This window comes from Cebidichthys violaceus, unplaced genomic scaffold, assembly GCF_023349555.1.
Source record: "Cebidichthys violaceus isolate CVI_PGR_0920_01 unplaced genomic scaffold, fCebVio1.0.p SCAF_7, whole genome shotgun sequence".
NCBI classification, from domain to species: domain Eukaryota; kingdom Metazoa; phylum Chordata; class Actinopteri; order Perciformes; family Stichaeidae; genus Cebidichthys; species Cebidichthys violaceus.
This window is the reverse complement of record NW_027176927.1, coordinates 15,353,963-15,373,577: the sequence shown is the minus strand read 5'-3', so window position 1 is coordinate 15,373,577 and position 19,615 is coordinate 15,353,963. Positions and strand designations below refer to the sequence as shown.

Genomic DNA, 19,615 nt, shown 5'->3' with positions numbered 1-19,615 from the left:
GCGCTCCAGGGTTCGCGCCAGCTACGTTCCCACATCATGTGATGTTGTTGAACACAGCAGCCACAGCAACAGACACTGTGAGGATCAGTGTGTGGAATAAAAAGGTATTTCAGAGATATGTTCATAATCCTTCAAGCAGATCGGGTTGTCACTCTGATTGTAATTAACCGATTGACCCAAAATTAAGACACATTCTGGGGGCTTAGTTTTCTTGGAGATTCGTGTTCTTGAGCTCTCCTCTCAACTCCTGGTTAACTATGTGAGCTTATGCTAGCTCGATTAGCTCGATAGTACCAGCATTCACCCAGGCTGAAGCTGGGGCGCAGCAGCGGAGCCTCTAGCCGACGATCGTTTCCGACAGCTCCGTATGGATTTGACGTCGGCATACATTGTTGCTTGATGTTTTTCAAAGGGTCGATTACCGGTGATTTCGAAGATGGGGGAACCTTGTGACCTTAAGCACTTCGTCAAGTAAGTACCTCGTGAACTGCTGTTTTTACTTATTATTAGGTTCATTGTGGTTTAGCATTGTTACTACACACAAGTCGGACAAAACAACACTAGCTAGCATGCTAGTAAAGCCGGGTGCAGAGACTCGAGGGTCCATCATATCCTTAAACGGAAACAAATAATCAAACCTTTCTTGCTTATTTATTCAATTAGAAACGTACCGAGCTCTCCACGAGACCTGTAGTACTTTGACTTTACACCTTCGCCACCGATCATCGATCGATAGTAAAAACACAAGTTAACAACTAACGTTAGCCTAGTGGCCGTTAGTACAGTAGGCTAACCTAGCTTGCATTAGCTGCTAATGCTAGTAGAGTTCCGTCTTCGTTTATAGAAACAGATTTGTTTACCTTTGCTGTGCAACCGAAACACCTGCCAAACGTCACACGGATTGCATTCCCAAGCATCTACTTGTTTGCTAGTCAGCGTTAACAACAGTAAGTATACTTTAAGCACAACACGAGCTAACGCTATCTTTAAAGATGGCACACTAGAGCTCTCTGTTAAAGTTAGCTCACACACGTTAGCTTAGCTTTATCTGGTTCTGATATTTATTCTAAATCAGCGTATCAGTGGAACAGCCAGCTTCATGCTATCTTACCTGCCAGATTACTACTTGTATATACGCATGATGTAGTATGACTAGTTAGCAAATCTTGATAGAATATTACACTGTATTGCTAGGTTTGCTATACATCCTCTAACGTTACTCGCTACCACTACATAGTGGGTAGAACTATCCTTTTTAAAGGCCATATTTAGGCTGGATCCAAGTCTCCCGCACAGGCCATGCTTTAGTTAGTTTCTTAATTAGCCTCGAAACAGTCACCGTTTGTTTTCACAAAAGAGTCGATGTAGTCCGACACAGAAGTCGTCTTTGTACACACAGCCGTTGTTTTGTGTAGGCCATTGGCTTGCGCTTGCTTTCACGTTAACGTTACATGTCTGATAATGATATGCGTGTTCTGATCTCACCCTGCATCCATGTTTTTCATCTTCGACCATGATAGTACTACTGAGCTTTACTTTTGTTGTGACTTTGTTGTAACCAAAGCGACATAAGAGGAGACTAGCAGCCCACCAAGCTGAGAAAAGGGGGATCCTTGTTCTATAGATTACATTATTTTAAACGGTGAAACTAGTAATGTTATCTCTGCCACATTGCAACGACAGATAACAGGAGACTCAGGGAGGGAAGCCTGTGTTTTGCACAAGCCACATTCACTACTAAAACCAAAATTACAAAAGTTCCTGACAGAGTAGCTGTAAAGTGTTGTGGACAAACCAGACTTGGTTCATTGAAACCCTATCTTTCTTTTGTCAGGTGTGGCGTCACTTTGGAGGGCTCATTTCTCTGATTTGGATTATTCTTGGCCAGCAGCCTCTTCAAGCCCACTAATCCTAGACGAGTTTCTCAATGGACACCCTTCTCAAATCAGAGATCAGGTATTAGACCGCACAAAATGCAACTCACAGTGTATGTCTTGTTTAGAGTAGTTTGATATGAAATCCAAACTGTATTTTGTTTTGGATGCAGTCTGTGCAGATACTTTTGGCATTTATTTACTATTAAAACATCTTCATATCCAGGTCATCCCAAGCCCAAGGCATTGTCATTATTTATGCACTGATAGTTATTTTACAATTAAAACTACAAGACTGTTCTCTGCTAAATGTCCGTTGTTTTCATATGCTTTTATCCATTCATCAGGGCCTGTGACAGTAGTATACAATGATACACCTCTGAATAACATGTGAAGATGTGTAAGTTATATTTCTTACATGAACAAAATTACATCATTAGTAGGAATGGAGACATTGTTTAGAGAAGTTATTCCAGGTCCTGTGATCAGGTATCAGTTTAAGTCACAATATATTAACTATGGATCACCGCAATGCTTGCTATTGAATGTTATGTTCAGTGCTGCTCACAGTTCATGTTTATTAGCTTGAAACATGAAACAGTTCTTCATTACAGTTGGAATAACATTATTAAATTTGGTGTAAAATACTGCGGCATCAAGCTAAAACGGACAGTTCTTGGTCTCGTAGGCTCAGTTCATTAATCATTTGACTGTAGTCTGCTTGTCACGGCCCTTTCTATACGACAGAATGTCACAGCAGACGTGTCTCATTTTGAAGGTCACAGAGAGAAAAGGAAAAAATAAAATCCCAAAAGATTAAATGACCCAATCGTTGCTCAGCGCCCACATTGAGCCTACCCTAAAGAAAACACACACACACACACACACACACACACACACACACACACACACACACACACACACACACACCTATAATAGGGCAGGTTTCTTACATGTTAAATACTGGCATCTCTGTTTTTGTGAATTATTGGCCTCTGCTGGTTTTTTTTTTTTTGGCTGCACCGGTTGCAAGCCCAGCAATGTAGACAATTTAAGCTATATAATATGAGTTGGAGGTTGTTTCCAGGCTTGTTTTAGGGACCCTCACATATATTCTACGTATAGCCTACTATATCTGTTGTTAACAGTTTTTGAGGGCTTTAGTTTGGTCTCCTTGAGGTCTGCTTACTTAGGTTCAGGCTTAGGAATAAACCTAAGACAGACTGTCCTGCCTGTCATACAAACTATTATTTCATATGGCCTTTTACTTTTTAAAATAAAATAATTGATTTCCATTCAGGTATTGCAGAACTCACTTAGGTTTTGGTCAAGGACACTTAGCCTAACCTTTGCTTTACCTTTGACAATAGTTGAACTGGTGCACCTAACTATTTCATTTAGTTGCAATAATGCATTTCCCTTTTTGTCAGTTCCCACACACCTTGCTAATCTCTCATCATATTATGTAAATTGAAAATGGCAGTTGTTTAATCGCATAGGCGAGCACTGGGGTGCATATTTTTTCTGCTACACCAAAGTCATGCTCCTGTTATTGATCAAGGCGTTGGCTTTAGAACCGGCGTTGGTTCTTCAATTCATATTTTACTTTAAACTGAGCTGTTTTATCATCCTGTCCCCAGAATAAGCAGTTTAGCACTTGGCCTCAAGTTTTGGTGGATTCAAGACCATCAACACCATAGAGTACCTATGTACAGTTGAGCAAGAAACCCCATAATATTGATACATTTTTATGGAGAATACTGTTCATACAACCTAAAACATTCATAATGAAAAAAGCACTGTTATTCTTCTGTTTACATAAATAACACATTTTAGATTTTATTTTTATTCAAGTTACAATGGCCACGTACTCCCCTTTTTCAGCTATTTCATTGGATTGTTCTCCGTGTGAAGTTTGGGATAATCCAGTATATTACTTATTTCCTGTCACTCTCCATCATTTATAAATGCCAAAAGTGGTTAAGATGAAGTTAAAAAAAGAATTCTATATATGTCTCTTTTCTTTTCTATGTGTGTATGTATGTATTCAAGATACAGAGAAACAAAGTAACAGGAGCAGGCGGTGGAAAGAGAAGACCTAACGCGGTTGTAGATTGGGCAGCAGATGTTGTGCTTCAAAGTCATTAACCGTTTGGAGCAAAGACAATATGTTCAAGGACATGTTCACATCTCTTTAGGCTACATTGAGAATTTTGGATTAGTATCCATCCTGATGTTCTAATTGCTAATTGTTGTTTTGTTTTTTTCTTCAGATGACAGTAGTTTATTCTTAGGGTCCTCCGGGACCTCAGTTGGTAGTTCTTATGTTTTAAATATGTTGGAAGGTTGGGGTTGTTGTGTTGCATGAACTGCGTAAATAGTTTTCTGTCTTTCCTCTCTCTTTTTATGTTCCCACGATGCTCTTGTGTAACTATAGAGAGGAGGGGAGTGGTGCCTCGGTAAGTTTAAACAAAATTGATGACCACGATGTCTAATTTCACGATTTTCAAAAAACTCAAGTTACAAGTGGTTTCCCTTTTATTGTAGGTGACGGTGGAGGGCCTATCCAAGGCAGCTCTAATCAAAAGCCTGTCTCCCAGAGTCATGCTATCCAACCATCTCTTGCCTAAAGGGACCAAGATGAAGGTCAACTTAGAAGATCAGGGTCGTCAGAAAGTGTCCTTCAGCTTCGCACCGACCAAGAAGCCACTGCAGAGCCCGTTCTTTATCCCTGCCAGTCCTGACAAGTCTGGCACTGAGCCTAACGCTGCCTCATCACAGTCAACCTCAGACAAAGAAGAGCAGGATACGGACAGCAAAACTGAGCAAAACCAGATACCCATGGTGCCAACAATAGCAGAGACACCTCCTGAAACACCAGTCTGCTCAGCCACCAAACTGAAAACGGACTTACCTAAAATGCATTTCAAGAAGCAAATTCTCAGTGTCTCTGTGACTGAGGAGAAACCAACATCTGTTGTGCCAGAAGAATCTCTCTCTCCACAATTGGAGGTTCTGCAGAAACCAACAAGTGTAACTGAATTTCCAGTACCCCAGCCTCAGAGTATCGTTAGTGTCTGCCCTGCTGAAAATTCTCACATTGAAGCCCCTGAGACAAGGGTAACTCCTAGCCTCAAGAAGCCACCTGCTTCCTCAGGAAAAGATGGAGAGAGTTCCAGCAGTGCTGAGCAGGATAGTAAGGTAGACAAAAGGAAAACCAGGTCCCAATCTGATAGTGCTCCCCCTGGCTCAGAATCTGATGAAGATTCAGGCCAGATGTCTTCTAGCCGCAAATCAGTTGACTCTAAAAGTAAAAGAAACTCTGACAGCAGAAGCAAGGAGGTAAAAAAGTCTTCCTCTGGTTCACATTTGGAGGAAAAGGAAAAAAGTTCCTCTAAGCGGTCAGAGAATTATGAAAGGTCTTCTAGTTACTCCAAATCAGACCGTGAGTCCAGACACACATCCTCACGTTCATCTCGATCAGACAAAGATCGCAGACGGTCCAGGTCTAGATCACGTTCTAGATCAAGAGGGTCGCGGACAAGTTCATCTCACTCTAGATCAGAGAGATCCCGAGGCGACCGAGGGTCACGCTCCGAAAGGTCATACTATCATGATTCTGATCGAAGATCTCACCGCAGTTCTCCACGTAGAGAGAGAAGACGTTCTCGCTCTCGCACTGACAGAACTCGGGACAGTTCCGACTCAGAGGATGACCATAGGAAGACACGGACAAGGACAAGTGACTCCAGTAGGTTGTCTGCCCATTCAAGCTCGCATAAAGAGTCTAAATCATCTTCCTACTCAAAATCTGAGAAAGCCTCTAAATCTGCAGATTCTCCTCACTCTTCAGAGTTGGATAAAAGAACACAATTGTCAAAGTCTGAAAGGACTTCAAAGCGACTATTAGACTCTGATTCCCAGCGCAAGTGCTCTCCTGATCTGGACTCCAGTTACCGTAAATCTAGCACCCATCACAAGTCAGAGACCAACAGTAAATCCTCTTCTTCCAGTCTGCATACCCACTCTCAAACATATGAAAAACGTCAAAAAAGCAGCTTTAGCGACACTGAGGCAGATCATAAGGGAAAATCACAGGCCTCTGACAAAAGCTCTGGCTTAGAGGAGAACTGTAAATCCTCACTGAAGAAAACCAGCAGGCCAGACTCGAAGCAGATGACCCCGTCTAGATCTTCTCAGAAAACCAGCGGGTATGATAGACAATCAAACGACATATTTCACAGCCCTGGTGAAGCACCGCCGTGTACAAACACCACAGAATCGTGTTCTCAGAGTGAAAAAGAAAAATCGGTTTCCCAACAAGTTGGAACTGAACATTTTAGTCAGGATGTTAAGGAGATTGTCTCATGTACTGATAAGAGTTTGCAAGAATCGTCATCCAAGAGATCAGAAGAAACTAAATCAGATCTTGAAGTTGAGACCTCAGCCATAACCTTAAGTGAAAGCCTAACGCATGTAAATGCAGCCCTGGAAAACTTGACCAATGTGAAGGATGGCCTCTCTTCTAATATTCAACCACATGTGAACTCAAAGGCAGCTGTCTTTAATCCATGCAGTAGTAATGATAGTATAATATGCAGCCAGGACAAGAAGGTGGTTGACTGTTCGCTCGGGCCAAAGTCTTTACTTGACACAGCTGATATACCTGTCACCCACGATGTCCAGCAGAACACTAAACCAGAGATTGTTGAAGTTTTGACAGTCGACAAGCCGCCTGGCACAAGCTTGCCACTCATATTTGATTCACCATGTCTTGAATCTGAGGGTCAGCTGACACTTGAACAACAAAATATGATTACTGTTAAAAAGAGCAGCAGTACTAATAAAAAGTCCCGATGGGATATTGTCGGGCAGGACACCTCAGAGAGTGATAATTCACAGAGGACACTTTGTGCGGAGACTAAGCCTAGTGTAAAAAAAGTGATCTCTGTCAAAAAAATAGAGTTTTCTAAAGACAATACCCAACAAGACTCTGACATTAAAGATACTACTCAGCAAGAAGCTGAAACACATTCCATACTGGTTAACCAGACTGAGATCTCAAAGCAGAAAGTTGGCTCAGACAGCACATCCATGACCGATAAATACAAAGACCAAAGTGAGCCTTCACAAGCGAGCACCAGCATTGACCACTGTGACTTAAAACTGAGTGTTCATCAAAAAGCAAACACAGACGAGCCTCCACACCTAAATGATGCATCACAGGTCGACAAAGCTGCGAAGATGCAGAGTTGGAATGGCGATGATCACGAAGACAGATCCAAGGGCAGCTCTCACAAGAACAAATTGAGTAAGAGAGCATTTCTTAATCAGCATGCATTAGGAGAACAGAGCGAGGTCAGTGATAGTGACAACTCGGAGTATGACTCCGATTGCGGCGAGGCTCTAAAACGATTGCACTCTGTGGTGGTGGTGCCAAAGAATTCTTCCCTAACAATGGATTCACGTGACACTGGAGCTTCCGCATGCAGTCTAATGAGAAGTTCAGAACTGCAGAATGTGAATATCAATGAAATCCCAAATCAAGGCAAACAGCAAATGCAGGGGAGTCCCTCCGCATTCATGGAGACCGGTGCTCCATGTGCTGGTGTAAACGAATTATCCCATAGCAGCATGTTGTGTCAATCCCAGAGTAATATGATCGATAGCACCAGTCACTCGGAGGGTTCCAGCTCCGTCAGTGTGCAGCCTTACGTGGCCAGTCTTATTGGTGCCCATGGCAGTGCCACAGATCACGCCCACAGCCTTGATAATTCCAGACAGTGTGAGCAAGGGCACAAACAGCATAATGTAAGCAGCAGAGGTGAAAGGATGTACTCCCATTACCAACATGATGATTTCTCCAATGCTGACAATATCAATGACAGGAACGGATTCAGCCTGGGTTGGGATTTTTCGCAAGCAGAGCAGCCCAGTAGTACATACCAGCAGCCCGATAGCAGTCATGGGCCACAGATACCAAACACTAAACTGACTGAAACCTCTCTTAAGGAACAGGAGCACAGGCAGAGTAATGCCACCTGGAACCACCAATCCCCAAACACACAGACTAGCAGACAACCCTACCTCCATGTGCATGAACATTATCAGGATCTTGCAGGTGAAATTCATCCTGACTCTCTAACTAATGACCACGATGACTACAGCGGGGATAAACTATCTGACCTCAGTAAAACAGCTGTTGAATGCAGTGGACCTCACGCTCCTGGGTCATCAAGCTTTGTACAAGGGCATGAAATAAGCAGCAATAGCAGGGGCTCTGCTGTGCCGGACCCCCCTAGAGAAGACAATTTTAGACCCCACAGAGGCCGGGGCCCTCCCAAGAAGAGGCGGCCAGAGATTGAGTCGGATTCGGACAATGAGGCGGAAGCTGGGCCGGCAGGCAAAAGGGAGCGTCATGGAGATGCTGATGTCACGAAGGAAAGTCATGTCAAAGCTGAGGTGCAGCGTCCAACACTCAATCTGCGAGACTTTCGAGACAGCAATAGATGGAAAGAGTATTCCAGGTCTAAGAAGATGCCGCCTTACTTTGACTTGATTGAGGAAAACATGTATCTGACTGAGAGGTAAGTTGTTGTCCAGCCCAATGAACAAAACTAATTATTTTGTTCGTACGAAGAATAACCTCATAAAAAAATATTCAAGTGCTTTCAGGCTGGAGTTTTGAAAGTTTTTTTTTTTTAAAATGATTTTTTGCAGAAAGAAGAGCAAATCTCATCGAGATATCAAGAGAATGCAATGTGAATGCCCGGTGCTGCCCAGAGAGGAGCGTTCAAGGGGAGTGTTGGCATGCGGTGAAGACTGTCTGAACCGGCTGCTAATGATTGAGTGGTAAGTAGATAATTACAGATAAACACAGCATCTAAGAATGCAATGTTTTTATATTTAACATTTTGCAGTGTTCCTAGGTTAGGAAATGGCCTGGAATTAATTAGTAGTAAAAGGATTGCACAATGAGTGGAGAAAGGTATAGACGAAACCTGTTCAAATACTTTTATCTGATTTTCAACTACCTGACAAATGTGTTGCTTTAGCAACAGTAAAACCTAGTGTACCTAATAAGAGCTGGATAGGAGTCAGTATAAATCATGCTGTTTAACATCCAAATTCAGCGAATTTAACAGAGTTAATCCTGTTCAAATATGGTGATTTGCAATCAAAACTTTGATCCTGTTAAAGTATATGTTTTGACCTAGGTTTTTTTGGGGGGGGGTTTTCCAGCTCCTCACGGTGCCTGAATGGAGCCTACTGCTCCAACCGACGCTTTCAGATGAAACAACATGCAGACTTCGAGGTTATTCTCACACAAGACAAGGGCTGGGGTCTACGGGCAGCTAGAGAATTGGTTCCGTAAGCCTTTTTAAAATGTTTTCCTTGCCTGTAACATTACAATATTCACAAAGATAGTAGTAATTGTGGAGCGACTTACTCCATTTTTATTGTTTTATTATATTTTTAATTCTGTTTCAGAAACACCTTTGTGCTGGAATACTGCGGGGAGGTATTGGACCACAAGGAGTTCAAAACAAGGGTGAAAGAATATGCTCGCAACAAGAACATCCACTACTACTTCATGTCTCTAAAGAATAATGAGGTAAGGGACGATGTGACACATTTAATGTTAATATTTAAACTGCAATCTGGCTTAATGATTCAGGCAGTAGAAATAGTTGACGTTGCATTATGTCCCTTCAGATCATTGATGCAACGCTGAAGGGAAATTGCTCTCGGTTTATGAACCATAGCTGCGAGCCCAACTGTGAGACCCAGAAGGTACAGTGGCAAAATATACAATACTCTTTCAGGTTAACTTACTGAAAGCTGACTTGCCTGATGATAATTTTTTTTCCCAATCCAGTGGACTGTGAATGGCCAGCTTAGAGTCGGGTTCTTCACCTCCAAGGCGGTGACTGCAGGAACTGAACTGACGTTTGACTACCAGTTTCAGAGATATGGGTACTGTTCCTCTGCAGTTATTTGTTTTCTCCACACTTGTATTTGGCCATGGTCATGGGAATTTCACCTTTTTGTTTGATCTTTTTCTACAGCAAAGAAGCACAGAAATGCTTCTGTGGAGCACCCAGCTGCAGAGGCTTCCTGGGTGGGGAGAACAGAGTCAGTGTCCGGGCAGCTGGAGGGAAGATGAAGAAAGACCGCAGTCGAAAGAATGCTCTCACCACGGTCAGTGCTTTCAGTCATATTTCATAGTGTGTCTTCTCATTGCTATACATCTGGCTGCCAGTAATGCTAAAGTGGTTGCAGGTTTTTCTCTTGTCTAAAATGTCTCTAAGACACTTTCTTCAAGTGAGATGTGTTATTTTTGATGATGACATCACTTTGTCCTTCCTCAGGTTGATGAGGAGCTTGAGGCATTATTGGAGAATGGAGAAGGCCTATATGATGAGAAACAGGTGGTGGCTCTCTGCAGGCTAATGGTCCGAGTGGAAACCATGGAGCAGAAACTCATCTGTTTCAAGCTCATACAAGTATGACATGAGTGGTTGATGCCTTTTTTATATTGTTGGTATTTGTTATTATCATTTGCATCAAGTAATATATATGTTTGTGTGGCATAGGATACTCAAAATCCATCATGCCTGAAGCAGTTCCTGGACCATCATGGATTGTCTTTGCTGTGGATCTTCATGGTGGAGCTTTCTGAAGCTAAAGGCAACAGTGCCAATAACATCAAACTGCAGTTAGAGGTGATATATGTCATAGAGTTTGCATTAAAACATTAATAATATTGTACATCTCACTGAAGTAACAAGGAATCTGAAAGTCCTCAGAGCCTGTATGGTCATATACACAGCTCTTTGCTGTTTGATCGCTAATAATATATAATTCTGCTTACAGATTATGAAGACCTTGGCTGTGCTGCCTATCTCTACTAAGAACATGTTGGAGGAGAGCAGAGTCCTTAGCTTCATCCAGCGATGGGCCCAGACAAAAACAACCCCTCACCCTGCTGAGATGGATGGCTACTCCAGCGAGAACACCTCCCGTGCTCAAACACCCCTCAACACTCCTGATGGGTCTTCCACCAAACTGGGACCAGAATTGGATGGTGACACCTCAAAACCTGCTGTGTACCGCCGCCTTAAAATCATCAGTGAAAACAGTCTGGACAGCGCACTCTCTGACGCCAGCAAAGCATCTGATGGGAAGGAGGAAGAGGAAGAGGACGAGGATGAGGAAGAAGATGAATCCTCACATTCTGGACTTCCTGATGGCAAACAGTTGAAGGCAGAGCCCGTTTGCGAAGATGCGGATCCAACGAAGGGAACGACAGAAGAGTCGGTGAAAGAGGAGGATCCGATCAAAGGGGAGAAAGAGGAAGAGACGGAGATGAGTTTAAGCAGTCAACAACAACCTCAAACTGAGGAGGTAAAAGAAAAAATTGAGCTGGATTTGGAGAAAGAGATTGAGATGAAGGCAGACATGAGTGAGGGTCATACGGGTGAACTTGAGGGGCCAAAAGAGCTGAGTGAAGAACAGGAGAGTGGGGAGGAGCAGACCAGTCAGCCAGTGACGGAAAAGGCTGAACTGGAAGGAGACCAAACCGCCGTTGAAGTTCTTGAGCCAGAGAGTCAGTCCATCCAAACAGAGGTTGCTGAGCTTCCACCTGAGCAGCCTTCAGAGAATATGGAGTTCCAGGCAGAGACGCAAGAAGCTGAAAAACCTCCAGGCAGCGAGGCGCAACCTGGTGAATCTGCCACTGATGCAGTTCCAAGCTCTGAGACCCCCGAGGCCAGTGTGCCCTCCGAGGTCATTGCGACCCCCGTGGACCCATCAGTGATAGGAACTCCTTCTCAGGATGAAGAGGAAGGTGTCTCAGATGTGGAGAGTGAGAGGAGTCAGGAGCCCCAACTCAGTGCATTGGACATTAGTGGCATGGCTGCCAGGCTTCTGGACAGCTGGAAGGATCTGAAGGTGAGCTCAAAGAGATTCACTTTTAAAGGAAGACACTGTGAAACATGCACGGTAATATTATCTCTTTGCATCCTATTGTTTTCTGAGGTTTGAAGTCAAAGTTGTGCTTGCCCTTTCAGGAGGTGTACAGAATACCAAAGAAGAGTCAGGTGGAAAAGGAAGCAAATGGTAAGTTGAATCTAATGCTAACTTTTGGCCTTGGTTTGTTTTCCATTTGGTTTTTGGCTAACTAGATTTTCTCACAGATCGCAGCCGAGATCGAGACGCAGCTTTGACGCCACGCACAACTTCCGGTAGCCGAGAACGTGAAAGGGAGCGAGAAAAGGAGCGGGAACGCGATAGAGACCGGGATTATGACAGAGACAGGGATCGAGACAGGGATCGAGACTGGGACAGGGAAAGGGACAGAGACAGAGATCGCGACCGAGAACGAGAACGAGAACGGGATCGTGATCGTGATCGTGATCGAGACCGTGATAGAGTCTCTGACAAAACTCCACAACGCAGCACAGAGAGACGGAGGAGACGCTCAGCTTCACCACCCTCATCCTACGAGAGGAGTAGCCGACGCACTGAAGAACGGTAAGAATTTTTGTGATTGGGGGAACGTTGTGGTGAGTGTGTTCAAAGCATACTGTAATCTTAGTCATGTCATAGTAAACATTTGACATTCAACTGTGTTCTTGTTCTCTGGATTTTTAAGGTTTGACACATCTAACAGCAGCAAGACACGGGGCAAAGAGCGCAACAAGCTATCCACAGAGGAGCGCAGAAAGCTGTTCGAGCAGGAGGTTGCTCAGCGGGAAGCCCAGAAACAGCAACAGCTTCAGCAGCAGCAGCAGCTTCAGCAGCAGCAGCTCCAGCAGCAACAGCTTCAGCAGCAACAGCTTCAGCAACAGCAACAGCTTCAGCAACAGCAGCTCCAGCTCCAAACTATGGCTTATGACCCTGCTCTGGCCTATGCCTCCAGCCCCGGCTTCATTACCTACCCTCCTGGATATCCCATCCAGACCTTTGTGGATCCTACCAACCCCAATGCAGGCAAAGTACTGCTTCCTACCCCTCCGGTTGATCCCACCCTGACCTATGAAGAGACACCTCCTCAGCGTCTTGTCTCAGACCTGGGGCTGTCCTCCCCATCCTCCACCTCCCAGGCCACTCCGGTCTCTAATCTCTCTCAGCACATCACCACCACCGACCTCACCACTGGCGACCCCCAACAGTATTCCCAGCCAACTGTAGCAACTCAGGACGCAGGCGTAGCTGTCCTCTCTGTACCCGCCCAGGTGGCCCCTCAGGTGCAGAGCCAGCAGAGCTACACCACTCTCTGGGATCCCACAACTCAGCAGGCAGTGACTGTGCAGACACAGCCTGCACAGCAGTACGCCACAGCTCCACCACCGCCTCAGACACAGACAGCCATCTATTACCAGGGTCAGCCATGCCAAACCATCTACAGCATCCCCACCGCCTACCCACAAGCCACCGCTCCCGTCATACAGGTAGAGTGCTCTTTGCTGGGGCTCATATCCTCTGGGGATTTTGCTGTACTTGGATTTTCTAATTGCTCTCTATAGTATACAGTGTTGAGATGTAGTTTAGCCATTGTGTAAAACTCTTTATATTAATTACATTAATGTTTGGGGTTGGTCTTGATATGTTACTTTGATAGTAACATAATTTGCCAAACTAATGGAGTGTTTTTCAGCAGTATGTTAAGCTTTAAACAGAAGCAAAGTAATCAAATATGGTTTGGAAAAGAAAGATGTCATCTCGGTACAACAATCGTATAACTCTATTGCTTGTGCATTGCTGCAAACTTTTAATCCATCATGTGTATGATAAATTGTTATCGAACGTGATTTCTGAATGTCCATAGTAACTGTGTGATCTGATTTGGATTTTGTGTTTCTGAAGGCGTACACTGAACCCACAGCCAGCTACCTGCATGGTCAGCCTGTGTATCCTGGCCATCAGCAGGGAGTGGTGGTGCAGCAGGGAGGCACAGTCACCACCATTGTCACATCCCAAACTGTCCAACAGGTAATTCATGCACACGGTGTCTAAAATTGTGTGTTTTACTTGAAACGGGACAATAGGGGCAAGACGTACCACCATTGACTGATAATTCACAACTGCAAACCAAATGGATATTTGTAAAGGAAAGATATATATTTATTTTTCTTGAGCAGTGAGAGGTCACATTATAGAGTCACTGTTTTGAGAGATGCTGTGCAACAGTTTATTATTGGGTCTCTGCTTTGGGATTTTTAGAAATCTGAATTATGCTGTATGTGATTCTAAGGAAACCTATTGTCTCAGTGTTGCCACAAGGGGGTAGTATATATCTAAATTAGATATCAACTCTTACTAGCTACAGATGTGGGTCCTGTCCATGTAATGATAAAGTGACTTTTAAGATGTGAGTAAAGATGGAACAAATAATGAAAATGACTCAATAGTCATATATGACTTTAAATTTAAACATGCAGCTAAAGTGAATCAGGTTCTTTCTCCTAGCAAAACCCAAAAGAGGTACTTCAAAGAGAAGCTCTGTGGATTTTGCTGCCGATACTTACTCTCCATTTCTTCTAATCTCCAGGAAATGATTGTACCCAACAATGTGATAGACCTGCCTCCCCCCTCTCCCCCCAAACCAAAAACCATCGTCCTACCTCCCAACTGGAAGGTGGCCCGCGATCCTGAGGGCAAGATCTACTACTACCATATTGCCACAAGGTAGGTATTGCTGTGAAGTGTGTTTATGCATCTAGAACCTCCCTGCATTGTTTTTCTATCTAACATTACTTCCCTCTGTGCATTAGACAAACACAGTGGGACCCTCCAACCTGGGACGGATGTAGTGACAACACTAGTGTGGACCATGAATCTGAGATGGACCTGGGAACACCCACCTATGACGAGAATCCTTCCAAGGTATGCTGTTTGCAGTGATCGTTTTCAAAGTGTGCTTCACTTTTTTGTTTGGTTCCCAGAAAGTATGTGCTTGGATGCAAAACATGATTATAGTGTTTGTTCCTTCAAGTCATTGAAGATGCTGCACAAGAGATTACTTGCAGCTGTGTTTAAAAGGGGGGAAAAAAACTCAGGACGACACCATATTCAGTGAGTGTTATGTGCTCGTTGATGACTTGCAAAATAACATCATCAGAATCTTCATGGAGACATTCACTCCACCCCCTGCTCAGCTGTCCCTTAGCCTCAAGGCCCTAAAGGGAGGGGTGGCTCCGCTCATCTATTCTTCCTCTGCCTCGTTTGTTTTCCACTCTTTTCCTATCCTGACTTTGAGGATAATAGAAGCCATCTGGAAGAGCTAGCTTTCATTTATTTGCGGTTTCTTATTTAATAGTTTAACCACGTGAGTGTCCCTTTTGTCTTTTTAAAAAAAGATGTAACAGCATTGGGGGGAAAAAAAGCTTTAAAAAAGCTAAAATTGAGAGATCCGTGTTTTTCATGCAACATTTCCCGCCAAGAACAGCGACATGGTCATGGACCATTTCCCAGCAGCATGTGTTTAGACCGTGGCGGTGTTCACATCCAGAACTACGGCACATGCTCCGCACTTGTAAGGCGTCCCAGATTTAACCGTTGTCTGGATTCCTCGCCCTAGCACTGTGTTAGTGTAAATCCTTGGTGCTTGCTTTTGATCCTCAGCACTTTGTTGTTGGTATAGGCAGTCAGCTGTTGCCTGCTCGCCTTTGTTGTTGAAGGCTGGGGCCGGAGAGGCCGTGTCCTGGCAGGATATCCCTGCTTTGTGTCAAGTAGCTGGTGAGCAGGTGCTGTTTGATGCCCCACTGGCCTTGATAGCTACTGTTTCGCAGCCAGTTGTCATGTTTGATTGAGCTGATGCACAGGTGTGGCCTCACTTGTGATTTTAATTAGAGAACATGACTCTGCAAGGTTATGTCACTTTAATATGGTTTTACTATCTTCCACTATAGCTAAGAAAGTGTTTTAATCATCTCATCCATCTCTTCTATGATGTCGTTACAGTTTTCCACAAAGACAGCTGAAGCAGACACTTCCAGTGAGCTGGCTAAAAAGAGTAAAGAGACATTTCGCAAAGAGGTAAGCCAGAGTCTTTGTAAACATGATTGTTTTAAAATTCCAAACCTCTTCTAGCCACCCATGCATTTTGTCATTTGTTTGGACATATTCTTCTATTTTTAACATGCTTTTTTGTGTGTGTGTGTATGTTACTCAGATGTCCCAGTTCATAGTGCAATGTCTAAATCCTTTTCGGAAACCAGACTGCAAACTTGGACGCATCAGCAACACAGAAGATTTCAAACACCTGGCTAGAAAGGTAAAGTTGAATATTAAGGTGTTTACACGTCTTGTTAGAACTTCCATTAATGCAGAGAAGTGGTAAACCTTTCCTTGGCCTCTACGTAGTCGGAGTACAATGAAAGTATTGGTCAGCGTTTAACTTTAAAGGCAATGTTTCCCTCAAACCAGAACTAAATTGTTAAACTCCCACGAATTCTTTTACCAGCCAAATGTTTTTGTATTGTGCTTCTGGAGGAGGCCAAGAACACATTGTAAATGTAAACTATTACCTCCTCTCTTTTGTTTTACTCATTCCTTTCTAAAAGCTCTTTTCAACCAGTGTTTCTTCAAAGGGCAGCATTCTTTTCTTTCTTTTTTTCCATGGTTCCTGGTGGGTCCATGGATTCTGTATGTAGGGAGTGGTTTGCACAGAGTGCCACTCGGACATACAGTACCACGACTCTGAGGACATGGGCACAATAAACAGAAGGACGAGTTGGGCTTTGCTCATTTAGAGATTGCATTTTATGGTCTACAATTATAAAGGACAAAGTCTCTAAAAGAGAATTAACCAACCAACTGCTCTACTACAACTCATATACATTGTAATTATATAATTTACTGTAGTCTTGTTACAAGAAACATGTCTAACTCTTTCCTCGCCTCTCACCATTCCTCTAGCTAACTCACGGAGTTATGAATAAGGAGTTGAAAGCTTGCAATAATCCCGAGGACCTCGAGTGTAACGAGAACGTGAAGCACAAGACCAAGGAGTACATCAAGAAGTACATGCAGCGGTTTGGCACCGTGTACAGGCCCAAAGAGGACACGGAGGTGTACTAGCCTCAGAAGCCTCAGATGTTACACTTGTCCTGCTCTAACACAGGAGAAGCACAGATTTGCCTTTCCATTCACTCCTTCATGTATGTACTGGCCAGCCTGAGCCGTGAAGTAGTTTCTTACGCATATTTTTGACTAAGAATTGCACTGCTGCCCAAGAAGCTCTCCGGGCCCCGTGGATCACGAAGGAGCCCTTTTCTCAAGACTGACAGAGACTCGAAAACTCCAGGTGCAGTGTTCTCAAAGGATGACACTGCGGGGTGCTACAGAGACTAATGTTTTCACTGACTGTTTGATTTTAAGCATTTTTTTTTTTTCATTTGTGGCTCTTAAATGTTCCCGAGATGATCACCTCAATTCCACTTTTTAAACTCTTCTAGCCCTGAATGAGGATAGCTCAATGGAATCTGCTTTGGTATCATAGTTATCAGAGTCTCTTTGTTACTTTTCACTGTTAAAAATGGATCAATGACAGAACAGTCGAGTGCTTCTCCCCTCCCGCTTCCTTTTTCTTGTGCACGCTTCAACCCCCTGACACTGACTCTATCTGGTGCTGCTTTTAACTGGGCTGTGGAGATCCAAGCTTCCGCTCCTCAAACCCTGCCTTCTTAACCACAAGACTTTGGAGCCTCTGTTGTTTTATGAATGCATGATGTAGGCTGAGGTTTGAGTGGTATCCTTGTGGACATTCTTACATTTTTCATGTCTCCTGCTTTGTGTAATATGCCCTCCCTGAGATTAGCTTTTACTCACAACACACTTAGGGATCAGCCAATAACCAGCAGGTTGGCAAGGTGATCAGTATGTCTTTTATGAATTTATGTATTATAACGGGTGCAGGGTTTAAATGCCATGTTTGATGTGCTGTTTCCAGTCCATCCCCTCTCCCATCTTGTTCTGCCCAGTTTCGTCTTCTTAGAGGAATTATTCTGAAAACGAAGGTTGTAGCATTGCAGTTTTAACAGTTTCTAAACATCTTGTGTGTTCTGGTTCTTTTTTATCACAGTTATTCTTAGTTAGGCAGCACTTAGGCCGGCCTTGCTCCACAAACTCACTCATTAATTTCCAAGATTTTTACGGTTGTGAATGTAGTTTCATTAGCATTAGGTCACCGATTTGTTGCAGACTATTAAATTGCATTAAGCAAAGTTTCAACATATGTATATTGCTTTATATGTGAATATATTGAATAATAGATTTGGGAATGTTTAAATAAACAGACACTTTGTAAGAGGACTACCATTCATGATTGAAAGTGTAAATATTGTGTAAAATTACAAAAGCTGTATGCAGGAAAGTAGGGTCGGGGAGCACAGGGAGCCCACCCACTCATCCTCACCAGCTCAGCCCTCCTGATGCAGCTCCCACATCAGTCTGTCAAACTTAAGACCCCACTCACTCACAGCCCGCTATTTTATTTCTGTGGTGGGGGAGATTTTCAAGTGTTTCCTTTTTTTTGTTGTTTTTTTGTTATTATTTTTCTATGTACAAAGGAAGTTTCACCCTACTCAACTGTAAGTATTGTGTAAGCACATTGTCATACCGAGTGTACAAACATTTTAAAAGATAATAAAACATTTTGTAAAATGATATCCATTTCCCAGCTGTGCAATTGAATTGAGTTCACGTGGGTGTTGGTTGGAGAGACTCAAACAGATCCGAGCAAATGTGAGTGAGATCTCTGATACATGATTAACTGCTGAGTGCACACCCAATCCTTTTTTAGATTGGCCACCTCCTCTAATAAGGGGTGCACATGGCATGAATGGCACTACAGCGCACACGCAGTGTTGAGCCAGATGTTTTTTAAAGGGAATCCAAGTGATCGGCCGCCTTCATTAGAGACGTTCAGTGTGCTCTAAATACGGAGACCCGTGACGAGTGAAGAGAGGCGCTGCTGTGCTTCCCCTCTCTCTTTGGTCCCAACCCCCCTCCCAGCATATGCACATTCCGCAGCCCCATGCCTGTGTGCTCCAGACCGCAGTTAAGCAGTCCCGTCTGGAGTGTGTGACGGCATCTAACACTGCCCTAGGCCATGCAAGATGCCTGCTCCCACTTAGAACTGAATGCAAAAAGATCATAAACAGATTTGAGTTAGCAGAGGGGAGCAGGGATCAGATTGTGCCTCTGAGAAAAAGGGGAAACTTTCCTCCTGAACATTTTGGATGAAGCTATCATTTTCATTTCACCCTCAAATTACCAAATACCTCCTAACTGATTTACCTCAGGGTTTTGGATAGGAAATGTTCTTAAACACTAAATCCCTTGATAAGGGGTAGTATATTCCAAATATGTCCAAACTTCCTCTCTGTGTAATTCATCAAGTGGGTTTTATATTTTACTGTAAGTGACAGAAATGTCTTCAGGACTGTGGTTGTGGTCCAGTCATTTTCATATATGTTAAAGGTTGTTGCCATTTGGTGGAAAAATAATGTTTCTGTTGCTTTGAACACAAAGGCATATAATATCCAAATTACATGAGCAATGCCTGATTTTATGCTAAACTGCTAATTGTTTAGGGCCCTTGGGAGTTATGACACAGATATCTAAAAGTAAAACTATCTAAGTATCAAACTAATGTTATAGTAAGCTATTTTAAACCTATATATTAATTTTATTTTAGCTGCTACTTCAACTATTGAGCTATCCTGCTTTTA

The 19,615-nt window shown here is 43.4% G+C and overlaps 1 protein-coding gene across 2 annotated transcripts; it reads left to right on the top strand.

Moving 5' to 3' along the window:
• The first annotated feature begins 35 nt into the window (after positions 1-35).
• On the top strand, positions 36-18,550 carry setd2 (SET domain containing 2, histone lysine methyltransferase). 2 transcript variants are annotated; one of them, XM_068735215.1, is made up of 23 exons: positions 36-104; positions 413-471; positions 1,835-1,956; positions 4,312-4,333; positions 4,422-8,461; positions 8,595-8,726; positions 9,117-9,245; positions 9,366-9,489; positions 9,591-9,668; positions 9,754-9,851; positions 9,944-10,076; positions 10,247-10,381; positions 10,472-10,600; positions 10,752-11,828; positions 11,948-11,996; positions 12,074-12,410; positions 12,532-13,330; positions 13,746-13,871; positions 14,431-14,567; positions 14,654-14,765; positions 15,843-15,917; positions 16,054-16,155; positions 16,800-18,550. In XM_068735215.1, the coding sequence occupies exons 3-23, from the start codon at positions 1,928-1,930 to the stop codon at positions 16,959-16,961; spliced, it is 8,025 nt and encodes a 2,674-aa protein (XP_068591316.1). In that variant the 5' UTR covers positions 36-104; positions 413-471; positions 1,835-1,927; the 3' UTR covers positions 16,962-18,550. The 2 variants fall into 2 exon arrangements, with proteins under 2 accessions (XP_068591316.1, XP_068591315.1); XM_068735214.1 differs by having other exon boundaries at positions 70-471.
• Positions 18,551-19,615: the final 1,065 nt, after the last annotated feature.